The sequence below is a fragment of the Telmatherina bonti genome (genome assembly GCF_933228915.1).
Source record: "Telmatherina bonti genome assembly, chromosome: 6".
In the NCBI taxonomy this organism is placed as follows: domain Eukaryota; kingdom Metazoa; phylum Chordata; class Actinopteri; order Atheriniformes; family Telmatherinidae; genus Telmatherina; species Telmatherina bonti.
The window spans coordinates 35148334-35175111 of NC_136624.1; the positions used below are offsets into that span (position 1 = coordinate 35148334).

At 37.2% G+C, this 26778-nt stretch overlaps 1 protein-coding gene across 1 annotated transcript in view; it reads left to right on the plus strand.

Annotated features, from left to right (window-relative positions):
• The first annotated feature begins 5886 nt into the window (after window positions 1-5886).
• Window positions 5887-26778, plus strand: part of camk1b (calcium/calmodulin-dependent protein kinase Ib) — a 35841-nt gene continuing 14949 nt past the window's right edge. The window contains exon 1 of the mRNA XM_079242666.1: window positions 5887-5993. Within this exon, the coding sequence (XP_079098792.1) occupies window positions 5908-5993 (86 nt within the window). The 5' untranslated portion in view covers window positions 5887-5907. The remainder of the gene's footprint in view (window positions 5994-26778) is intronic.

Here is a 26778-nt window from a genome sequence, read left to right on the forward strand (position 1 = left end):
CGGCTGGAAACGACAGCAGTCGGGTCAGATAGGCTCCTACTGTACCCCCATTCACACCCAGAGGACTTCCATGTAACTGAAGCTGCAGTTTCCAAGAGCACATGCTGACATGGAATATGCATGGCAATAAAGTGATAGCTTTCTCGCTCTCTTTTGAGAGAAGCTGGTGTTACAGCTGTGCGACTTAAGATGAGTTAAAAGTCTTTGTTTCAACACAGTGAAGCTTTCATTGAGTCCTAATGTTTTGTAATCCTTGTACCAGAAACGACGGTTCTCTGAGTAATTTCTTCATGCTGTGTTTCAGGGCTTAAAGCTGTCGTTGCTTCCCCATTTGCTATTTCGCTCTCTCTTTCTGTTTATTTCTCTGTCTCAAGTTTTCTTTCAAATACATGCACCTCATCCCCTCTTCTGATTCTGGAAAATGTCTGATTATTATTTTATAAGTTCACACTGAGAGTAGATTTGTTGTGGGGTCTTTAACACCAGCTGACCAGTCAGATTGTTCTCAGCCAGCGGGCACATATGCAGTTACGATGAGGCACCATGTCAAGTCCTTGAAAGCTGTTTTATGAATCAAATATAAAGTGATGATAGCAGAAACTGATGAATCACTCTGTGTTTATGCTGCTAAAGATGTTGCACTTGGCAAGTCGGAGAAAGCCCTCGCCCACTTCCGCAGAGGCCTCGAGTCGTTGACTTCAACAGTTAGACCTAATGAATCATTTATATCTAAAATAAGTGAATGGAAACTTGTCTTGTCTGCTCTGGTTCTATCAAGGTTTTTGTGCATTTCATCTTGTTCGATGTGCATCACTGTGCTTGTGTAGAAATTTCTGAGAAATTCTAGATCCAAAGTGATAACATGAAATATCCAAATGGAAAGCAGCTGGTTGCAAAAAAGGCAGCTGATTCTCAGGCAAGATCTCAAATTGAGCATCTGGGTCGTGCATTCTGCAGGTCTGAGACCTATTTCCAAGTTTTTCGAATTTCTTTTCATGTGTTTTGTAGTTTTTTTTTTTGTGCATGTACAAAGACAAGTGACTGGCCAAATAATCAGTCTGCTAATTAATCAAAAATACACTGATAAATAGGACTGTAGTAAAATCAGCAGTATTTAAAAAATTGAATGCAATTATTTCAAATGTTCATTTAAAAAGCAAGTGATGACATGCAGCGCAGTCACCTTTTTTAAATTTGGAGCATATATTGAATTCTGATTAAGTAAAAACAAAACGAAGTTGCTTGTTTTTAAATAATTTGTAGATGATAATAAATTGTTGTACTTTATCAGATGCAAAGAAAAGGAGAAAAGATTTTTAAAAAATGACAAAAAGTTAACATTGAATATTAAAAACCCACATTGGTCGACCATTTTAGCATCCGATAAATTACAAAACCCAAGTTTCACACCACAGACCCTTTTCCCCTCCCAAAGTAGATGCCACTCCTGAACTGGCTGGAGCAGAGCTAAAAAGAGAGATATAAAGAGACGAGAATTAAAAATGTTTCAGACAGATAGGTGAAGCAGTAATGAACAGAATGAAAGAAGGAGACTGACTAAACAAAGCCCTGAAAAGAAGTCCTGTGAAATCATTTAATAAACTATTTGGCTTCCAGTGAAGTGATTCAGCCTCAGCAGGAATGCCGAGGACGTCTTCGCCGTGTGTTTTTGTTTCCAGCTTGTCATCCAGTTCCTCTCAGTTTGGAGCTGTGCCATAAACTGCATGCTGACACATGACATAATAGTTATTAACTTACGCGCACATCAATGTTTGTCAGTGTTAAGAGAAAAAACAGAATCGTTTTTTTAAATGTGTTATTTCGTTATTAGCGCTTTGTAAAGGACAAACCAATCATAGTGGATTTGTTCTGACTCACAGATTTTCTTTAAAGTTTTAAGTTATATTTTATATGTTGTTTTTCTGTTTCATTAGATTGTTAGTTTGTATCCTTGATGCTCTTTCTCAGTGTATGTGTGTGAAGTGTTGCTGCTTAGAGAATGAATATAACGTCACTGCAGTAAGATTTTACCTTTAAAATTGTAACTTAATGTCTGTTTGTCACGTTTAATTGTCGTTACGTGCATATGTGTGTTTCTTCTGTTCACTGCTCATCACAGGAATGGGAAACCAGTGAGTACAGCGATTTTCTCTGTGTAATTCTTAAACAAGGGCGAATGTTGCATGTCACCCGCAGCTCAGGGAATGTGGTTGTGCATTTCCCAGTCTCAGGCTTCTTCAGTTCTGTTGGGAGTTTGAGTCATGCCATCACTGGACACCACCGTGGGGAGGGGGGATTCTTTGGTCCTCTACATGCTCATACAATACCTGCATGTGTCTTTCCTCTACAATCCCACATGTTCAAGCTTTGCCCTTTTTTGCTCCTGCGTAATGTGAAACATGAACGTTATTCTGCTGTTTAAAGCATCTGGCTGTTTGAAAAACAGACCCCGCCTTCGCATCCTTGCTCATCTTTTGACTTTGTCTTTAAAAGTCCGGTTGCTTTGTTTGAAATGTGACACAAGTCGTTCATGGGAATAATTTCCACATCTTTTTTGCTTTTTAAGTCAAAGTGTGTTGAAGGAGTTTAAGGTGATTGATGACATTTGCTGGACATAGTTACCTGCAGAAAATGAATGCAACCAGTGAGCAGCACAGTTGATGCATTCATACATTTTAAATGAGATAACTTTGGTGCTCCGGTATCACACTTTCTCAGTGCATGAATTATCACGAATCTACATCTTCATATGAGCAAGGTGAGATGCTACAAACAAGCAGAATGTACGAGGCGCTTTCCCCATTTCTCTGGCTTTTGTTTGTGCAGTTATTTTTGATAAATGACTGCTTTGTTAATTGAATGACTGTGTTTTTGCAAATACTGCCATCAAATCAAGATAAAGCTAAGAGTGCAGCCATTATTGTTATTATCTTTTCAATCCATGTTTCTAATTTATTAACTGGGAAAAAACAAAAGGTCTTCCCTGCAGAGGAATTTAGGGTTATTTTGGATAAAAAAAAAAGTCAAAGGACACTGTAGGTTACTTGGGAGTAAAGCAATCAGATGATATGCTATGTTCTCATTGATGTCACGAGATGTTTTTGGACTGGTCGTTTGACGATTTAAAAGGTACCATATGTGAGAATGTTTAACAGTTTTTATGTGTTAATAATGTTTGTACTGAAAGAATTGAGAACTTGCCTGACTTCCTTGTTTGCAAATTGATTTCTATGTGAAACACTTGTGATGACATTTTTAAGAAAATCCAGGATGTTTTGCCCAAGTGATTGTCTTCTGTTCCAGTTCAACATCAACAGTGCAACATGACTTTGTTACCTTCGAAGTCTAAGTTGTTTATATTAAAACCAGCTTGCTAGGAGCTCCTTTCTGCTCGGGTAGATTGATATTATCCCAAATACACTTTAAAATATTTTTTTTTTTTACTATTTGTTATTATTTACACGTGCACTTAGATGCCAGTTGTTTTAGCACCAGAATTTCTTCACTGTAGTCCACTCATCGACAGCTAGACATAAAAAAAAGTCTTATTAGTCACAGCATTTATACATGGCATTAATTTGACCATTAGTAGTTGAGTTTTCAGTGAAAATGCTGGCATTAAAAAAACAAGTGTGGAATGGGTCCCCATTCCATTGCAAAAGAATGGTTTCAAGTGGAAGATGTACTTGAGAGCAGAATTACTATCTGGTCTGTTAAGTTGGTAATCCCGTCGTGGTTGTTGTTGGACTACAGAAGCAGAAGCTGCGCAGTGTAAGATTTACCATAAAGAACTTCCTCTTACTGCTTCCCTTTAGCACATTACTTTGCATGCTGTCATGCCTAATTTAGAGACACTTCCGTTTAGTTAAGTTGCTCTGAACTGCATGCAAAATGATGTGATCTAGAATTTGAATTCTTACTGTCAGGTTTGAATTTGGTAATATAATAGATATTTAATACACTTAAAGCTGAACATGAGCAAATACACCAAGAGTTGTATGTTTTGTGTCATCTGTGCTTTAACCTGTTATTTGCAATGCCTTTTACTAAATGTAATATACTGCAGTCAGACATCTAACTATTTGCTACCTGACATTAGACAGTAAAGCAATTTTGACTCTCAGAAACCATGGCAGCTCCTTTGGGTTTCCATGGCAACATATATGAAGCTGACTTTTGGCATTAGAGAACATAGCAAAAGGGCTACCCATATGCCTGTGTGTGTGTGTGTATACACAAAACAGGAGACAAGTAAAAATGAGTCCTTTAAAGTGTGTGTCTTGGGTCCCTGAGTCAGTGACATCAGCCAGTGGAGGCCATGCACATTTGTTCTGAGTGCCGACAGTGTTACCGACAGTGTTAAGCCTTCCCCTGTTTATGGCTTAAAACTTCACATATATACAAATCTGCATTTAGATAAGCTGATTTTGAAGTCTTTTTAGGACTGTTTGCTGTACTGTTATAAAGTCTTTAGCACAGCAACACTAGGGCTCAGAAAAATATGTTACATCATCTCGTATAGACAGAGCATGAAGTTGCCAGGCGGGCAGCGGGAACAGAGGAGAAGTGAGGCATGCTGATATGAACAGGGCTATTTTAGTCGTCAAGGTCTTGAGTTGTAGGCACTTTCTGGTTTTAGATGATAATAACTGTGACAGCAGGGTCCCTTTGTGATCACCACTACACTTGAAAGCATGGCAAGGGCAAATATTTGAATGATAACTTTTCCTGAGTTAAAAGGAAGTGATAAGAGAACACAAAGCGACATTGTCAGGTGGGTTGTCGCTTTTTGAAAGCTGAACTTAAACTCAAACTTAAGCATTATATCATTATACACATAATGCATAAAAGTTAACATTCATCCTGCAAATCAGAATCTAGGTCCTGATTAGAGCTGTAATTTTATGCAACTCCAGTACTGCCCAGCAAAAGTTACTTTACATCACCGAAAGTTTGAACTTGAATTTTTAAACGCCCACATTAGCAACACTGAAGTCAATCCATTGTTTAATCATTAACTATGTAGATAGTGGGTGTGACTTTTGGATGACTCTACCATAAATACCTTCCTCTTGATTATAGAGGCACACGAGTACAGCCATGTTCAAGCATTACATCACTTTTTCCCAACATGTCTGAAAGGAAAAAAAACCCTCTTATGCTCTCCTATACCTAACATTCCAACTTTTAATGACACCAAAACACAGCCTCTGCAAGGAGCCTTTGAGCAGAATTTGTAAACTTAGATTAATATAAATAAAAGCGACTCATTTAGGAAGTTTGCTTTTTGACTGTAAGTGGCACGTGAGAAGAAGGAGGATTTACAGCATATTTAATTTATTTCATCATATTAAATTCGTGACATTTGTAAAGTTGCCTGCAACTTTCCTGATCATAAAAAAAAAAATCTTTGCAACTTTTTTTGGCATAATAAAATAACATCTAGTTACTTATTCTGTGACCTTTAGTCACAGGAACGGCTGCACACCAGTACACAGCCACTGAGCTGATGCAAACCCCAGGTGTTAACCTCAAACATCTGAGGACTCAACATACACTATAGTAACGCCCACTTCATAATGATACCTGCTTAGTTGTGCTATTGAAAAAATGACTGCCTTTATTCACAGCTAAATATAGATCACACTGTTTTAGAGCCTTACCTTACTGACAAACTTTTTGAGTAGCAATAATATAAGAATGGAGGTAGCAGAGTTCATTGACATCAGTAAAACTCTGAATTTCATTTGCATTTATTGCATTAATGCTGTCAGCTAAAACAAACACAGGCACTGCATTATCAGTGAGGTCCTGTATTCTCTTCTGCAATTAAACTGCTCATTAACCATTTCCCCTTTTATGTCATTGTTCCTCACCAGTATTGTTTCTGACCGTCACAACAAGAAGATGCCACTGGGTGAGGATTGTCATACCTGGAAGAAGAAGACCTCAGATGTGAAGGAGAAGTATGACTTCAAAGACACCCTGGGAACGTAAGTGCTCCATTGTCTGCAACAAAGTCTCGCATGTATCACATTTGCATTCTGGGTGTTTTCACCTATAGTTAGGACGTTTAACGCTGCACTTATTTAAATGAAGCTTGTGTTTTTTTTAGTTAGCTGTTTTCTATATGTTAATTTTATTAACTCCTGCTGATACCCACTTTAAATAGAAAACAAAAGAGTAAAAATAAAAGCATTTGTTACTTTATTTGTCCCAAGTGTTTTTGCATTAATTTAATTATCATGTTATAACATGCTCATTATAATGTTATAATTTGGCCAGGCAATTATTGCTGCTTAAGGAGCAAAGTGTGAAAAGCAAAGAGAAGTTTCGTGAGAATAAACAGCTTCTTAACTATTGACCTTTATTCATTGTGTTATTCCTACTCAGCAAAGTTTTGCTGTATTTTGTAAACATACAATTTTTAGCTGCCGTTCTGTGCTTCTAAGCGGATTCGAAGCATGGGGACGTAGCACAGTTTAGTTAGTGTTTATGCATATCAGGTGCTAAAGCTCAGTTTTGAATGTGTTATACACATTTATCTTCATTTTGTTTTTGCAGAGTTGTCTCCCCAACTTAAAGTGCAGTTTAAACATGCAAAATTGTACATCTAAACTGTATATACTAAAAAGCAGAGCTGTTCAAAACTTACAAAATGTTGAACATTCTTTAAAGGACTTTCACTGAGTTTAATCATACTTTTGCACAGTTTGTGATGTATCTATTCTAAGAACACAAATAAGGATGTTTTTTATGTGCATGAATTTTTGGCAGCAGCCAGTATGCAGTTTTATGCATTTTAATAGTCATATAATACCTTCTTAGCTAATAAATAAGCGTCTAACACTGTATCCTTAAATGCATGAAAAGCTTACCTTTTTTTGTCTTTAAAGAAGGAACGTAGACCATAGTGCAAACGCAAGATATTTGTCCATTGTTGGGAAACTCTTGTTGTGTTAGTAAGATAACCGTAAGTGCAACAAAGAGAAGAAGGGAAGTTGCAAAACAACAAAGAAAATGCAATGAGGATACCCAACTACTGTGAGGTTTTGGTTTGACTAAACAAGCTAATATAAGATAAATCTTATTTTGCTAATTGCGAACCATAGACAGGAATGTCTAAAACAAGAATTTAATTTGCAGCTTAGCATGGGGAAAATATCATCATGTCAATAAAACATTACACTATTGTAAAGTTTTACTGTTACTTATGTTTGGCAAGAGAAAAACTAAAAAACATCATTTTGTTGGGAAATATATATATTAGACACGTGGAAAAATTTACTGTATTATCGGCAATGCTGGCTTTGTGTGGCGAGAGCACGCTAAAAATCAAGGTTGTTCCAATGCTAAAAGATTATACATATGGTTGAACCTTGAGCACCAAGCCAAGCTGTGTTGTGTTAGCTTTAGGTGTGTGAATGCATTGTAGTACAAAAATGATGGATATACAGAGTAAAACTGCAGCCAAGCAGCTTTGCAGTTGATTTCTGTGTTAATTAATTTGCCCAACAAATAAATGATTCTTTTTGTTGTTTGTACATATGCTCACACTCACACATGCAACCATAGTTTATGTGATCTACCCTCCATGGACTTGCATTGAAGTACAAGGAAAAGCCGATAGCAATTTAGCCTCGGGTAGCAATAGGGAAAATGTTTATGCCTCATTACTTCTTTTAGGTCATGGCTGCAGATGTTCTCTCCCTTAGTTTGCATTGTACTGCAGTTCCCACATTTACAACTATTAACAAAGGATTGTACAGAAAAATAATACAGGTTAAAGTATGTAGCTGGTGTCCTGCTTCTGTGTGTTATTTATCATGCTGCTATCTTCAAATTCTGCATTTGAGTTTAATTTTATATACACATTTAGATTTGAAGTGTTGTATAAGTATAGTTGTTTTATCAAAGTTTTTTGTGTTTACTAGCTTAGGTTTCTGTCTGACTGGTTGTGTGCATTCTTCATCATTGCTCCTTTGCATTCCTCCATTGCAAGCCACCAGGAGTTTGACCAATCTGAGGGCACCTCTCCAAAATCCTCATGGTTTCAGGAGGATGCTTCTTCCAAATAAAACCTCAGTTTTTTCTGAAATAAAAACTTACACATGATAAAGAATTAGATGAGTGAAAATGATCATGCCAGGAAGATTGCATGAAGCATCAAGTCAGTTAGTTAAACTATGTTTGAAAGGCTGAATGGTGGCGTAGTGTTGGCGTAGCATTCTGGCATCTTCTTCCCATGAATGCGTAGGTCCTCTCCAGACACGCCAACTTCCTCCCACTGACCAAAGACATGCATGTAAAGTAAATGGAGTGAGTGTGAACGTGAATGACTGTGTGCCTCTATGCGTTGGCACTGTGATAGACTGGCAACCCGTCCACAGTGTACCCTGCTTCTTGCCTGATGATTGCCGGGAGAGGCTGCAGCTCCCCCGCAACATTAATAAGAACAAGTGGTTCAGAAAATGGACGGATGGATGGAAAATTATAATGCTGGTTGAATGTCTGGATTTTCTTAAAACACTGTTCATAAACTGTAGCCGTGTTTCCATTACATTTTTTTATTTGCTAAATAAAAGCTATATTTCTAAGTTTCAACAAACAACAATTGTGATTTGCAGGTGTTTGACGAATAAACCTCGTCAGCCGGAGGATATTTTATGATAATTGCGACTTGTACAAGGCAGCCACGTAGCACTATTTGGGAGGTTTCTACTTGTTGCAGACAATTTGCTACAGCTTTTCACCCTCATTTTCTTTTCTAAAACTCAGAAATTTGCTGTTTGTTGCACACTGTGTCATCTATCGCGGAAATGAACTGGTCACCCCATGTCACGTCCAGGTACACGTAAATACGAAAAAATTGTTTGCATTACATTTTTGCGATATATTTCCATATCAAAATATCTGTAAAACCACCTCATGAGAGTGTTAAAACTTTAGCAATATTTCAGTCTTTTTTTAAAAATGTCGTTGTTTCCATTAGCGGTTTTTTTTTTTTTTCCATTAGCGTTTTTTTATTGCCATGTTTTTTGCACGATTCTAGGTGTAATGGAAGCACACCTAATATTTGCTTCACACAAATATAATTATTCTCTAAATAGTCTAATTACTACTAATAATAATTTACTCTCAGACAGGTAGCGAGGAACACTTCATGAAGAGAATTTGGGTAAAAAACTGGTAGTGGAAAGACAAGACTACACAAGGAAGGACCAAACACAGGAAATAAATACAGTTTAACCCAGATGCAACACATGAGGATAACAAGGGGAACACAGGTGATCTCCATGATGGCAGGGGCAGGAGAACCCTGGGAAATGTAGTCTGGGCTGGTAAGACTGCGGCAGGTGAAACTGAGCGAACCAATGCAGGAGCAGACCCTCCCCATATTAAATCAGCAATCGGAGAGTCTTTCACTGACAGACTCCGTTCAGCATGTTGAATGAGCTGAAAAATATGTTGATGGAGTGGAACTGTGCTGATGAAGCAGGACATGCTGGAAAAATACATAAAGGCTGACAGTTTCCAAGCTTTGGCAGGAACATTTTGTCATTGGCTTTACTGTTAAACACTGGACAAGGGGCAATGGCAGTGAGTTCACTTCCTTCTCTTCTGTTTTCTCATTTTTACTAAGATAGTTTTAGCGTAAAGATCTGTCTTGATAAGGATGTTGTGTGAGAGAATCGAGTCGTAGTGTTGGTGAGCTTGAGTTCTGTTCTTACATTTCCTTGTGGTGTTTGTGTCGAGTTGGGCTTCCTTGAGTTCGGGGGGGGGGGGGGGGGGGGGGTTCTCTGTGATAAATATTTTGCTCTGTTCTTCTGTGCTGATCTGTTTTCCTTGATGCAGGTGATATTATGGTTTGACTATTTTTTAGGGCTGGGACGATATGCTTTTCTCACAATTCAATTTTTAACTATTTTTTTGAGTGCAGATTCTATTTAAATTGGGATTCCTAAGTATTACCAATTTTTAGTTTTGCCTTTCAAACATCAGACCATGTGAAAAAGTTGCATGGTGACCAAGTTTACAGATTGTACCTGTGCCAGTTTTTAAGATTTAGTCAGCAGCAATACATCTGAACCACAGTTTGAACCTATACTCTTGTTTCCAAAGCTTGAGCGGCATATAAAATTGCTGATATGAGTGTGTGTTGGCTTGCTGCAGCCATACGTTTGGCTATTAGCGCTGCATTTACCTCAGGATGGCGTCTTGCTAGGTGGGTAGTAACGTTAGTCTTGTTACATAGTTTACAAATACATGTCCAGCTGTGCTTTTCCCTTGAAAAGCAAAAATTCCTAAATGTGTCCACACTTTTGACTTAAAATTGTGATGGTGGAGGATTTATCTCTGCTCATTTTTGCCAGTTGTCCGCAATTCTCTGTCATCTGTTTACGTGTTTTCCAAAACTGATATACCGTCATGTTACTAGACATTCGAAGAGAAACATCTCGCCTTGTGCTGGAGAAAAGCGGTAACTTCTTCTTCATCTGGCGTCTAAACATATAAACATTTAAAATTGGAAAAAAAAAAAAATCTAATTTTGACCCAAAAAATCTCTTTAAATATTGTAAAGAAAAAAATCCTGATTTTTATGTGAAACGATTTTTTTCCCACCTCTATTTATGTTCAAGTTTCCCTGCTTGCATATTCTGTTATACTTCCTGCTTCCTTCACACTCTTCTGATAACGATCGTTACACCTTCTTGTTTGTCATCAGTCCGTACCAACATTGTCTGGCTTACTTTGGTCCTTTAGCAGCTTATTATTTGTCTCCAGGTTTTTTTTTTCCCAGTTTGACAGTTTATTTCTCACATGGTCATGCCAACACAAAACAAAACTGTACAATCTCAATTGTTTTATTACTGTTACTGTCAGTTAACCCCTTGTCTATCCATCCCTCCACTGTCTTTGCCTGAGTTTCTTTTAGGTTTAGATTTATTTACTTCATTCTGCCTTTGCGGCACTTGCTGTTTATTTTCAAATAAATCTTTATTAATATTTTGGGTCATCTCCTGCTTTGTAGCCCAGAAATTTGATCCTGTTCTTTGTGTTTTTTTTCTGAACTAGATCTATATCAGAAATTAAAATACAGCAGTATCAACCTTGTCAGCATTTAAATCTAAATTTGCCAAACCCTTAGTCAACAATAAAGCTGTTTTTGTATTTCCTGTATTGGGAGAAATGTTGCATTGAGGATATTCTGGAATTATGTATTATACTTACCTCCACCAAGGAGGTTATGTTTTACCCGGCGTTTATCTGTTTGTCTGTTTATGTTCAAGATAACTCAAAAAGTTATGGACGGATTTTCATTCAATTTTTTAGGAGTTGTTGGAAGTGTAAAAAAGAACTGATTCAATTTTGTTGGTGATCTGGATCACCATTTGGATCCAGGAACATTTAAAGACCTTGGCAGAGGGTTGTGCTTTCAGAGTACTTTTCTTGTATATTCTGTTATCTGTTGGTTGTGACCTTGTGCTTCTTTAGTTTACTATTACTAGTCTAAAATATACATTAACCAGGTTAACTTCAGATAAAATTTAATGTGTCTGTGTTTCGTCATACTTTTGTTGGTCTTTAGAAATGTTGACAAGCAGGAGCCCTATTCGGGTATCTAAACGGCATTTGGCTGTATTCAGATATAGTTTTGCTTTCTCAAAGATGCATCAAACTCCAAGGTTCATTTAGGTTTCTGCAGATGTTGACTTGGTCCTCCTGTTTAATGGTGTTGTGGTCCCTTAGTCAGTGAAACATTTACCTGATAATGGCTGGCAGAAGTTATTTGGAGGCTCCCTAGCAACCATGTGTTGATCCCCAGTTTTGGATGCTGCAGGTGTCATAAGACAGGATATTTGTCCAAGGTGTTTCTCTTGAAGTATCTTTTATAAACACCCACATCCTTGTTATACCAGGAAAAAGTCATGTGAATACTGAATGAACATCAGCTGAAACCTAAAATTGTTTGCTGAGGTTATTAAGCCTTGCCACATTTGCAAACATGGTGACGGTGCAAAAATTCAGTCAGTGGCAACTTTTTTTCTGCCATTTTTGTTAATTGCATGTATCATAAAGACCAAAAACCAAGCAAGGAAAAAGCTGTACAAGCCTAAGTTTAATTGATCAGATATCAAATGCATCGATTAGCATTTAAATAAAATTTGATAAGAAATGATAGATATATGGTACTATTTACCTAACCTAATATTCATTTTGCATAAAATTCCTAAAATATGCACTGACACTTCAGAATATTTGGATTTCTTATTAGGATACTTTGCAGGTAAAATGTAACTCCTAGAAAGTCTTTTTGCTATAATTCCATATATATAAATTAAAATTTCCCAGTTGAGGATAGGAGCAAACATGAAAAAAGCCTTCCCATCCTTTCAACCCTCTCGTTTTAATCTCTGCAGTTCTCCACCTGCCCCTGGTTTGGGGCTGAGCTTGTTTATGGAGAGATCACCAGCTCACCGCATCGCTCAGCTGTGTGCCACATTCATTTGCCATTGCTGGATTGTTGTCTTGGTAACAACAGGAGACACTTTCCATAATGGACTTGAAACAGTCACTATGGAAACAAAGTTTTTGATTTGCTATTAATAATCCAACACCGAGTACATATGTGTGCACGAGATAAACTCATTCTTTCTTTCATGGGAAAACACAAAAAGCTGACACACATTCAGACTCTCCACTGTTCATGTGTTCATCTATGGAGCCTTCTTTGATTACATTTTGAAACAACCTATCAATAACAAGACATCACCAATGCTGTGTAATGTGTAATTACTAACTGTCAACAAAAATTGGACATAAATACAACTAAAATAGTTTTAACATTTATGTGTCTCGTGACATTCTTCATATTGACCATTTTTTCCTCATTTAATGCACAAGGCTTATCAGAATAACACTTAAAACCAAGACATAACATCATAAATACAACAGAGTACAACAAAATGAAGAAAAGATGTAAATATTGCACATATGAATACTAGCAGCATGCATTGGTTCTTATGGATAATCCTCAGCAGCAGCCACATGTTCTGTAATCAAAACAGATGGGGATTAACAATACACACACAGGCTCTAGCACTTACTCTGCAATCAGCTCAGATTCTCCTCTTCCTTCCCTCTTTTTGTGATTTATGTTACTAATTTTAATCTCGCCCTTCAACCGCCTCTGTTTCTCTGTGTTTATGTCCAGCACAGCTCGAAACAATGTCCGTCCTATCAGCCTGTTCTGGTCACACCGTCTGGTTACACCTGCTCACTATGTCCTGGATTCACACTTTGTTTGCTGGGGAACAGGGATCCCAGTGTATCCTGCTGTGTATTTGATTTTCAGCTGAAATGAAAGGAAGGGCACATACAGAAACAACTGTGTCCTCTCTAGCTCATCTACAAGACAAAAATGGTCTTCAGTTGGGTGTGCCATGTCCACTCTTAAAATTTGTTGCATTAAAGGCAGTCGTTGCAAGCCAGTTTTATTGATTGTACACCACTAAATCACATCGTATATCATCTGGAGGGATGTTGCATTTTAAGGCACAAACAAATAGCACAGAAAAAATAATTTTAAGGAGCAACAAGTAGGAAGAATCTTTAAGGCGTTAAGACATGGTGGAGTTGACTGAACAGCAAAGAAATAACAGTTTAAAAATCAATATAGTCTTTATAAACCTTTGCTTCTGTAATTCTCACATTCACATAGACCTTCAGATCTTTTTTTTCTTTTTACAAAGATAGGATGCAGTCATTTCTAAATAGTCTGGGGGACCCGGTTCGATAAGGTGGATTTTTCACCTTCGTTTGTTTTGTTTTCATACTGCTCTTTACTCAAGCAGATAAAACTGACAGGACAAGGTCACAGTTTAAACAACTGCTCACTAGGAGGCCAAAAACGGCATGTTCACCACAATTAAACAAAAGTAACAAGAAATTTATGCAATCTTAGGGTTTCTGTTTTTACTTTGGGTTTCAGACTGAATGTGGTTTTTGCTAGAACCTGTCCAGCATGAGGAGCAGGAGAGAGGGAGCGAGTTATCCCACATGCTGCGCTATGATGCGTTCCATGTCACTTCCTCTGGTTAGTGCAGTATCTGACCTGTTTGCTTACACACTGTCAGCAGATCGAACCACAGTTCACTTTATGGAAACAAGACCAACCGTTTTCAAGCGAGCCAAAGTTCTCTTCTTTGGTCCACCCCACTCAACAAACAGCGCCAGTGTTTGTCGAGTGGGGGTGACAAACACACAGAGCTCTATGTGCCCATAGAGCTCTGTGGTGCCTTTGATATTTATCTTCAGTTTCCTCTTTGACTTGCATATATTTCAGTTCTGACTGGTTTTACTTTACTAAATTCTTATTATAGATAATATTGATAAATGCTCTCACTCATTTCCACAACTTCAGGAAGATTATTGGCATCTATTCTGTCCTGCTACAAGAACAAACATAAAAAGCTTTATTACCATTCCTATCTTTACTATAAAGTCAGATTATATTATTTTAATCCTCCTTATCTGGTTGCATCATTACGTGTTTCTCTTTCATTTCGGATCCTAGAAACAGCTCTTTTTTGAAGCGTTCCCACGTTCAGCTGCAGGCCGTCAGATTTCTCTACTGATAATGACAAACTGCACTAATGAACCATGTTGATTTTTCTGACATTTAAATGGCTGCACATGTTCTCATGCCTGCAGCAGAAAGAGACAATTTTTGGCATTTTCAACCCAGAATACACAGCAAAAACACAATGGATCAACGAGGGATAGAGCATAGGAGGAAGAGGAGGGTGAGAGTAAGACAGCATGGTGTAATCATCTAAAATCGTTAGACTGATGGACTGGGCTGCCTGTCTTTGTCTAACAGTGACCCACTGGCCCCCATCTCTTTCTGGCTGTATTGATTTGGGAGGAGTGGTGTCTGTGTTGATGATGGTAAAAGAGAGAGTGTGGAAGTGCACAAAACATGCTTTTTTGTATATAAATGTGTGCCTGGTTTTGTGCATTGTTGTGTATTTTCCCCAGCAGCATGTTTGTATTAGTTGTCTGCTTCTGTCCTCGCTGTTGTCCTATTGTTAACCTTTGTCTCTCTTGCTCCCACCTCAGCGAGTGAACAAAGACCACCCATTCATCATGCATTTTCTTTTATTCCATAACAAGAAGCCCTCTCACGCACGCATTATTTGTTGACAGCGGCTATTTCATTAAAATCTGTCTTTTTCCGCCAACCACAGCCTGAGAGAGAACTTACAATCCTCACTGCCAGTTTATCAATATTCAGTGAAAACAGGATAAAAAAAATTAAACATTTTTTATTTTAGTGATAAATATTATGCTGTTCAGTGCTACTCAGTATTGGTGAAGTTTTAAATCTTACATTAAATGATTGCTGATGTTTTTTTTCCATGTTGGAGAACTTTTATTTGGGTCTGCGACACAATGTGGTTGCAAAAATAGCAACCTTTTGCTCCACTTCTTTTCCCTTCACATTTGTGCCTTTGGGCTATATTAACACAGGCTTTAATTCGCCACTCGGTCTGAGGGCTCTCTGTATCTGAGTGGAGGGATTCGATAACTCCACACTTAGTGGTGTGTATGTTTGTGTGTTCAGGTGTTTGTGCACTTGTGCTTGCACATGCATTTGTGAATTGTGACAATAGTTGAGGCTTTGACTCTGTTGTGGTGTCATATTACATTGTTTTATGAGCAGAACAATTCACCTGGTCCTCCAGTTTTTTTCTTTTTAACTGGACTGAATATGAAGATAAAGCTGTTTCAAACTCCACTGCATTCAGTTTTCAGGACTGTGCTCAAAGTTTTACATTGACTTTTCATTTAGATGAGAAGCCAGAACAGAAATCACTTCAAAGCACCCAGATAACAAAATGTGCCGTGCGTGCAGCTCTAATTAAAAGCTTGTATACACCTATTGCATTGCTTGCAATAAGCAGGTGTTTCCAGAACTGTGAATGAAACTTTTAAGTGATACCAAAGAAATTACACACATTTCTTAGACATTTGCAATGAAAAACACTTGAATCAGTCAAATTTAGTTGTGATGTAAACACAGTATAAATTCAGTGCTGAGTGTTTCTTTTTTCTTTGTGACGAATCTATTTTTGTTCCTTTTCAATTATTCAGTGTTTGTATGTTGAGTCAGAATCAAACGAATCCAAAATTGGGATTAACAAAGTCGTTCAAACAAAGGGAAACCAGCACCTTCATGGAGCAGATAAGTCTCCCAGCGTGTGAGCTGCCCCACTTCATCTATTTTTCATCTGTGCTTTTCTCTGTGCCTCTTTTTTTCTGTCTCTGTTCTAAGTCTCCCTCTTACCCCATTTTTTACTGTCATATTGACCCCATTGTATTAGAGTGATAGATCACCTCACAGTTTCAGTTGTTTTTGTCTTCCTCTGGTTTTTCTGGTTTTCCTGCATGCAGGGTTGGATAGTTTAAAAGGAAGAAATTGCTCATCTCTTTTTGTTGTTTGGCTTTTGTTATATATTCTTTAGTCATAAAGTTTTATTGAGTGCAGACTGAAGTATAAGGCGAGCTTAGAGCATCTTCGTTTAAAGGGAGGAGGTGCATGCAGTGACCCGTGTCTGTACTGGTCTTTAAAGCATGGAACACAATGATACCATATTGTCCCTTGTAATTCTTTCTCAGCCACTGATTAGACCATACAAGAGTTATGAGCAAGGCTTATAGCACGCTACTCAGCCTCCTCTATCTGTCTTCTCATTTGTTTATTCTGCTCTTGTTATGAGGGTATCATTTGTGCTCTGTCTGTAGATGTCCTGCAGGTCACCTGGATGTGAAATGTTTCATAGACATAGACATAAGAAATATCACTGGAAAGTGCTTGGTTTAATGTGAAAATGAACATACAGCCATTTATACACATCGTTCTTTGTAGCAGTGGCCAACAAAATAAGAATTCCTTTGAAAAATTACAACTTGGAAGGTTTTTGAACGCCAACTCCATCCTGAAAATCCACCCCTGCTTATGGCACCCTCAGCCCTTCAGCCCTGCCCTGACCTAATTCGAACAGAAGTCTGCATCTCAGCATAGCACAGCTCAGCATGGCATAGCTTGCAGTTCTTGGAATATGCACGTAAATGCCCACTGTCTGGCCCACTTCTGATTCTCCATCTGCTCACATTAACACCCCCAACAACAAATATTTTGTGGCCTTGCTGGTCTGTCATGCACATCTTCCTACAGTTTTGCTCTATTGTTAAAATCCCTTACTGCCCCGATCCCCCTCATTTCATGCTGTTCACAGATCTGTAAACCAGCCTGAAAAGACACTTCAGGTCTATTATCTCTCAACCTAAACGTGTCTTTGCTTTCCAGCTTAATCACAATCCACTCTGGCTTCAACATATGCCATTTTGACATATTTGTATATGACACAGATGCATCAGGCTCGTCTCTTAAATAAATAATGTGACTTTTGTAGCTGTATTAATCAAGTTGGGAGCACATGATGATTAATGTTTTGGAGTCAGGAAGATTTTCTTTCTGGTTAACACGTCCCTGTCCTTAAAATATTTAAGTAAAATATTATTTCCCCTCATTTAATGACAGATTTACTATTTCTTTTATTAATAAATTTTCCTTTAGTCATGATAGAGCTGCTATTTAGGCAGGTTTAAGACGCTAAGACATGGTAAGTATTACTGTCAAGTTGCAGTAACTGAAGACTGATTATAGATCAGTTAAGTTTTCATACATCAGCTACAAAACAGAAGACTCTGCTTGGTTAATCTGGTCCCTTTTTCCTCCATCCCCTAAGTAAAATGTGAAAGCTAATGTTAATAATTATATGTTAGTATCATACTAATTTTGCCCAACATTGTCATCTGAAAGGTAACTTAATGAAAACACCTTCATTATAGAAATGTGTGTGTTGGACTGAAAAAAACAACCTTTTAGTTGTACAAAATTAATTTATGGATATAGTTTTCACCTAAACTGGGTAGTTTAACCCCTAAATCCTAGGGACCCACCCTTCTGCCGTTTCAAAGATGATGCCACAGTCTTGTGCAAAACAAGTCTCATATCCCAGAGAAGCAGTCTCTCAACACCACCCTGGATAATAAACAGATACAGTTAATATGTGTTATTATTATATCAGAAAAGCATTGATACCTTTATTGATACGGCAGATGATGGACCGGCAGGTCATCATGCCCAGTAGTGTTGAAATATGAAACCGCTGCAAGATGTTTATATTTAAAAATATATATATAAAAAAAAAACACACACATAAAAACGGCACGGGGTGAAACCCTGCTGGTTACAGAGTTAATTTAGTGAGAAAGAATTTTGTAGACTAATCCAAATGTAAACATTTTGGCTTACCTTGGTGGATTTACTTTATTGTTTGTCATTACCAGTTTAAAAAGATTTACAAGGTTAAACGTTAAAAATTAACCAAGGATCTTACTTGGTTTCCTTGTGCTATTTCAGCTTGTATGAGGTTCATATTTTAATCCGGTAGTTACAGTAGTACATTTATATGAGCACATTTCGTTCAGCTAAACTAAGCGTATTTATAGAAATGTTGACATAAAAACATAAATGTCTAAGTAAACAATTCCTAAAATCCCTGATAGTTTTGTCACCATGGCCACAGCTGTTGTCTTTTGTTTGCGGTTTAGTTTCATAATAACTGCTTCTACACTGTATATTTGGCTAATGTGTAAAATAACTTACACTACCACCTTCTGAAAACACCACACACCCTAATTTATTTGCTCTGTAGCAGGTGATGAAAACGAGCCCCATTAACACACATTTGAGGTTGACACAAAAACAGAAAAAGTGAATCAAACTAAGTAGACCTGCAGAGTCAGTTTATAACTCCTTAAAGAAGAGCGGAAAGGAGCAACTGTTAAAATCAGACACCAAAGTTTATTGATTATTCAGAGCGAACCGCAAACTGACCATTAATAGTGTCAAAATATTGTAGAGATTTTTGTTCATAGCTTGATTTGAAGAAGTATGAAATGACAGGTTCAGTGTGTGTGATGCATTGACAAAGTGATGAAACTGCAGATAGCAGCCATCTGAAAACCCTCAGCAAATCAAGAAAGTGCTTTTTAAATATTTTGCATTTTGAATAAATTGCTGCTGCATGGTTTTTTTCTGCTTGTGTTGTTGTTCTGTGTGCCACAGTGGACTTCTGAGGCTTTTTTTTATTTAAAGCAGCCGCCCGCTGTGTCTGGAAACTAAAGCAATGAAAGCAGCAAGACCAAAGTTGATAACCATACATGATTTTTTCCCCAGATAAAAGCGCTTTTTGACTGACTTACTCCTTCAGTTATTGAAAACAATGAAACAACCATTAAATAAATATTATTTTCTCTCAGTATTCAACTTGTCTTATGTCTTGCTTATTGTGTTAAGCTCTACACTAAGCTGACACACGTATTAGACGGGTGCTTGTGGCTGTGCTGTCGATCTCCATGTTTGGAAAGCACACAGAGGAAAGATGGTCTTTTTATGTTTCAGGGCCAGTATCACAGTTGGGTATATCTCAGCTCTGATTGTACCAGATGGTCCTTCCCTATGTCTGCGTGACCTTTCCATTTTGTCATCTGTTTACATACCTCCTTGACCAACTTCTCTTCAGGACAGATGGCACGACTGATTGGAGTGCAAGAAAAAAGGGTTTTATCGGAAAAGAAAAGTACATTGCAGATGGTCAAAGAAAATGAGTAATCTCGAAACACTACACCACGTGAAGAATGCTTCCAGTTAATCTTTTCTCATGTGTTTTTTTATATGGTTCTGCTTACCATAGTGTGTGTACTGTCAGCATTACACACACTGCTGAGTTTAACAAACAGAAACCATGTTCTCATAAAAAGAAGGCATTGAAGTTTCACACACTACTGTGTATTTAAAGAGCAAGCGACATTTGTCCCTATCAGAAATGACATTAGTTGTACATGAAGAGTGATTATTGTTTGGCAGCTCAAAAAAAAAAGAAGACAGATTTGAGTTTGTGTGTACAGTATGAAAGAAAAGGCATCATAACATTTGCTTTGTAGAAGTGAGAACAAATATGTGCATTAAGCTTGTTTTTTTTACATTTTTTTATTTTTTATTTATTTATTTCGAACTAAAGAAAGGACTTGGAAAAGAACAAATATAGGTTACAACAAATAAAATAAGTTTCTTAAGTTCGAAAAAGGGTTTCGGAAGAAGTTGGGCACTTATCTAGTCCAAAACCCCCTTGTCAATGACACCATAAAACCTTGTCAATGACACCATTGTTACCTCCTTATTGCTTAATTTATATAATTTCAAGCATATATTGAACAACAGGAGTGTTGGTTGACATAAACAAACCTAAAAACTAAACTAGTGGGGAAAAAACAGCAATGTGTTAATATTTGATTTAGAAAGTGTGTTTTTTGTCCCTTTTGTTTACTATTTGTGTCGGGTGTAAGTGTTATGGAGGATTGAGACTTTGTACAAATATTTAACTATTAAAGGCTGTACACTTATGCAGTTATTATCTTTATTTAAACTGGTGTTTCAAGTATTTGCACAGTGAGTTTATGACAAAATGTGCTACTGTTTGGACAGCCAGTGTGTCTTTATTGAGGAATTAGTGGGCGGTAGCTGTGCAGTGCTGTGTTATGTTTTGCTGTAAGTGTGTGTGTCCACTTCCTGGACGCAGGTCCCATGGTGATGAGAAGAATGTCCTGTTTGGAACTGGAGCAGTTCAATAAACACAGTTGTTTATAATCCAGCTGAAACCTTCTGTCGGATTAAGCTTCCAGCAAACTCTCAGCCATGGTCTGTATTAATAAAAAAAAACAACCCATCATTGCGCTCTTTACATTGTCTGAAGTTGCACTGTGAATGTTTCTGTCTCTTTTTTTTCCTGTCTTTACTTTTTAGTACCTATTATCGCTTTGTCTTTCTCTTGTTTACAAGGTCGCTGTGATCTTTTCGGGTGAGAAATTTGTATCGTACTACTCACTTAAATCAATGGGACAACTTGGCCTGTGTAGCATCTGCCACACTGCTACATGCTGCAGGCTTCTCAGAAGATTATCCTCATCTGTTCTCTGCTTTGCTCAGAGCAGAAGTATGTTAATAGTGCATTTCTACAATGCAGTCTGCAGGAGTGAGCCTACGCAGCTAATAGCAGAAAAAGAACACGGCCCACCGAAGCATGCTCTGCAACATGATTTCCTCTGGTCACCTCCTCTAACAATTTATAGATCTTTGTATTTTTAGTGAACAGAAAACTTTCTTACCATCGTCATAACACAACAGAATTAACCACTAGAATAACACAACAGATGTTTAACTACCAGTCTGTAACTAGTATGAAATTAGAAAAGGTTGATGGAGATTTTTAAAAATATTCTCAGTGGTGTTGAAACAGTTTTTTTTTTTTAAATTTTGTTGAAATTGAGCAGAGACTGTCAATCCCTTTGTAAGTAAGCCAGAGTTCACGTGAACATTAGTATTTTCAAAAGTATTTCCCTCCTTTCTCCTCCCCTTAAAAAAAAAAAAAAAAAGTACCTTGGTTCTCATTGAAAACACACTGCAGCTAAGCTGAGATGGCAGGTCTCATTACAGTTTCCTGGCCTGTAAAGTAAGAGCAAAATAAACATGCTCCTCAAAGTAGATATTCAACATTTTTCTCACCTTTTTTTTCCCCCTAAAACCTCCTTCTCACAGTTGTCTCACCAGCTGGAAGTCCTCGAGGTCTTGTCCAAAACTGGCAACATTGGCGTTGGTTGTTTTATGTAGCTTTGCACCTTATAACATGTTTAAACACATCTATTCCTCAGTGTAGTGGAAATGAAATGAAAAATACTTTATTTATCACAGAGGGAAATTTCAGTGTTGCAGTATGTTTTTTTTCTTTTGCTTGGTAATTGTACATTTATTTGTTTGCGAACAAATAAAAAGTGGTGCTAGCAAGGTTAGCACCAGTGTTGTGTTGTCCAAGTTTGCTGTTGCAATCTTGAAAAAGAGAAGATTGGTACATATTTGTATTTACTGCAAGGAGATGGGATCACACAATCACACTGCAATCCAAAAATCCCAGTTTTCTGGTCCACATATAAACATGACTGTCAGAGAAGGTGAAAGTCTTTAGGCTGTAAGTTTCTTTTTTTTTTTTTTTTTTTTTTTTTTTTTACTAAAACGTTGATTTCAATGTCCAAAACTGTGTTTGCATTTGGACAGGGAGCTCAAATAAATGAACAAAAAAAATCTCTGCTTAACAAAATATCTGTTTAGTTTATTCAGTTATGATCTATTCCAGAATGCGTCTAAATTTGCCTGTTGGGTCTTGCCAAGGAAGCTACATTAAATGGTCTTATATAAATAAAGTTTTTCTTACTTTGTGCTGTTATAACAATGCAAATGTGGCCTCATCTGCCTATTTCTAATGACTTCATGTTTCTATATTTCAGTCAGTTGAAACAAACTTGATTTGCAGTTCCTCTGTGGAAAAATGTCTTGATATTTTGGTATAACTGGTATTATTATAAAGATTAACAAACAAATGTGGTTGCAGCGTGCAAAGGGAGCAACTCAACTCAACTCAACTCAACTCAACTCAACTTTTTTTTATAAAGCCCTTTAAAACAACCAGAGTTGAAACAAAGTACTGTACACAATTGGCCAAATTAAAACAGAATAAAACAGTTCAAATGCAAATAAATAACACAAAACAACAGGTCATACAAGGAATATGTAATTCAAACAATAAAACAAACTAAATAAATCTTAAGTAAAAACCAATAATAAAAATAAACTAAGGCACACTGACCAGAAACTGTTTTACCTTGGGGTTAAAGGCCAAGGAATAAAAATGGGTTTTAAGATGAGTTTTAAAAATGGACAGAGAGGAGGCTTGTATAATGTGGGGGGGGGGAAGCTCATTCCACAATTAAAACTCTTATATTGGAAACTAAATAAATTAAAGTAACTTAGAAATGAAACTTTGTCATAGAATATTTTACTCAGCTAAAACAATCTTGTTCCTTTTAACTGAATTGATGTGCAGTGTTGTAGTGTTTGTTTCCAGAATACAACAACATTATCAAAACCTCCTCATAACATACGCCTGGACATACTAGCAAAACATTCAGGATTAAGGAAAATTGATATCACTCTGAAGTGGTTCGAGATTGGAGCATGATCTAGTCAGTGTTAAAGGCTTCAAGTTAGTCTTCCTGGCTTCCTGCTCAGTCCCGTACTTTGGAGGGGATTGCTGCGTATGTCTTATCTACCCTGCATGACAGAATGCTGCTTTGTGACTCACATTACCAAGTCAGTTTGCTGACATCAGGACTACACTTTAAGTAAATTTCAGCTTTCAGCACTTGGATGTTGCCTTACAAGATATCTAAAAATAGTGGGAACAGTGGCCACTGCTCAGTGACATGAGCAGTGGCCACTGAGAGATTTAAAAAAAAAAAAAACTTTTCTCAAAACTATGAAACACACAGTTTTCTGATATTCAGAAGGGAAGAAAAATGTCTCCTGGAAAAACACGAGAAAACCACTCAGTACTATTTCATTACAGGAAGTCAGCAGTGGAGCGTTGTTACTCTGACAAAGCTCTTTCACAGTCAAAGTCATTTTTAGGAGATGATATCAGCACTCACTCATTCATTCATTATCCTAACCGCTTAGTCCGATTAAGGGTCGCGGGGAAGCTGGAGCCTATCCCAGCAGTCTTTGGGCGAAAGCCAGGGTCCAACCTGGACAGCTCTCCAGTCCATCGCAGGACTCAGAACTCACATATGTAGCTAATTATCTCTAACTTTACTATAAATTGTGATTTGTGGTGCAGATACATACAGTTACATATTAAATGAAAAGAAAACAAGTCAGAAATAGTAAAAAAAAAACAAAACAAAAAAACCACAATTAAAGCAATTGGAAAAAAGATCTGGCTGATTTTGTCGTGAAGTTCTCTGCTTGTGTTTACAATGAAAGTATGAGCTCTCTGTAATCAAAAGGAGACAAGCATTCTCAGGTTTTCCTACTGTTTGTGGAAACCGATGTTGGACACTTCCCCACGGCCTCTTGCTCTGTCAGTGGATGCATGGAGAATGTCAATGAAATCGTCCAGATGCTACTGAGGAATCTGCAGCTCTGACAACCGTGTTGACACTGCTGGAGCTCTGCCAGCGCTAATAGCCTTTCTGTGGCATTTATTGTTTGTCGTTGAGTTCTGACCACAAGATCTCACTCAATATTTTGCAAATGTTGACTTTAATAACATCTGAGATTTGTTTATAGGTCACTTTGGATAAAATGTGTTATGAATCCGGATCCGAACGTGTGTTTTTATGTTAGTTTTATAACCTTTATGCTGAACCCTTGAAACAATGAATCATGATTTCATGGTTTACACTTATGTGAAGAAAAATCCTTTTCATTTAATTTTATTGAAACACAACCTCTTAATTTATAATGTTCAGCTGATTTTCCAGAAGTAAAGCTCACATAATATCTTTGATGCTGAAAACTGGATAAACAGCAACATGCATGCAGGAACATGCAGGAAAAATGTTCAGTTAGTTCACGTGAACCACATCTGTTTAAACTGGAACTACAAGATAATGATATTTGTTTCTGCAAGTTGGTTCTTGATGGCTCGATAGTTCAAGAAAAGTGAGGCATGGTGTTCTAATAGGTGCAGCAAACTCATTAGAACAGTGAGATCTGTTTTCTATTTAATGTAATCTAAGTTTAGCCGTTGAGGAAGGAAGAGGCATGACCTGCAGGAAAAGACCTTCAACAAATCTTTCCCCTTTCCTAATGTTCTGCCTAACTTACTTTTAAGCCTGTACATGGCCTGATGCATACACACTGTATGATTTCTCAGAAGATGGCTCACACAGCGCAGCTGCAAACAGCTCCAGTTTCTTGGCTATGCTATCTTCGTAAAGAAGTTCATGCTGTTAACTAAAGAACAAATAAAACACCACTTAGAATGATTTATGGGGGAAAAAATAAAATCATATTTTATATCTTTGAAAATTTTGCAGCCTGTGCTTGAATTTGTAATTTGTTATTTATGGTTTACACAGCTACACACACACAAGCATTAATAAAAGAGAATAATATAGTAATGTATTTGATATATAGTACAGTTCATAGGTCACGGTTTGTTTGTCTCGTGACGATGATTTGACACTGTTCATGCTTCCCTTGTCTATAAATGATAATCTGTAAACTATACACCCCGAAGTGTTGTGCTTCTCTGCCTGCACATGCAGTTATCTGTGGCTGCAGAGAGACCTGCGTGACAGCTTTTCCAAAGAGCTTTTAATGCCGGTAGTCCTACAGGAACCATGCTTGTAAACGTGGAAACTAATAGCATTTCTCTTTAGCTCAGTTAACACACTGATCAGATAGAGAGCTTGTTAAAAACCGCAAACATGATTGATGCTGACTGAATGATGGTAGCAAGACATCAAAGAAAGAATTATGGGTTAGATCTGATATAAAACTCCCCTGTGGAAGTACAACCAGTTTTATCCAGATATGTCATCTCTCTTCAGATGATGTATGATTAAAAAGAGCATTATTAATAGCAACCCTGACACATTTAGCCAATTTGAGATGAGAGGGGTGTTTTCCTATTGCTGTAAAGTTAAAACCCAAAGATAAAACAGTTTTTGGTAGTAAAACCATACCATACCATACCATATTTATTTAAAAGCACTTTAAAAACAACATACAGCTGACCAAAGTGCTGTACAGAAACAGCAAGTGAACAAAAACAGCTTAAGAAAATAAAACAACAATAAAATGGTAACGTAAGAGATACATGAAAAAGAACAGTTAAAAATAAACTCAGTAGAACACATTTCTAACACAAAGTTTGAATGAATAAACATGTTTTTTTGTTACAATGTACAACACCCACTGATATTCTCAAAATGGGAAAATAATCAGCCAAGCACAAATTTTATTTACATTTTGTGTTAAATTTGAGTTTTTCCTAAATTAAAGTTTGAATATCTAATAATCTACATAAACTTTACTAAGAACATTAAAAGTTACTTGTTCAAAGTAATATAACATTTTTCTTTTTATTAAGAATTTATTAAGTCTTTTTTGACTTTTTTCTATTTAAAAAAGCTCTATGAGCGACACAGTTTCAACACCTATTGGACACAGTGCGACTTAATCTTCCAGGGCCTTTCATATATTAATGGCACACAACTCCCACTCAAGTGTTTTCTTCTGTGTTTTTAACATTACGTCTGCAAAGTTAGCAGTCTGCTGTTTTCCACGAACACAGCTGACAACAAGAAGGCTACTGTGGCCACTGGGAGCTTCTAATGCAGCTTAAGAGTAATGTACACTCTTGCTTTATCTTATCCCTCATCATCCGTTCCATACAGAGTCCCACTGCAGTTAAACTACTAATCCTACTAGGGTAACACTGTGTTGACACATATAATTATGAGCCAGTACTTTATATAGCGATAGTAAGGCATTGGAGGTGAGTCAGAAATCTTTGGGCAGTGGTCCAAGTGACAGAGTTCATATGAAAAATTTGCCTCTGCTGTTAAATGGGTCATGGGAAAATGCAGAAATTCTCTTAATTTCTTGCATTAAATTTAGTAGTTGGAGAAACAATCTTAAAAAAAGAGAATAATAGTGATGTATGATGGCTGTATTAAAAGAGAAAGAAATATATAATTGTCTGTTGCAAAGGGTGTCAAGCTAGATCTCATTAGGTGTGTTTG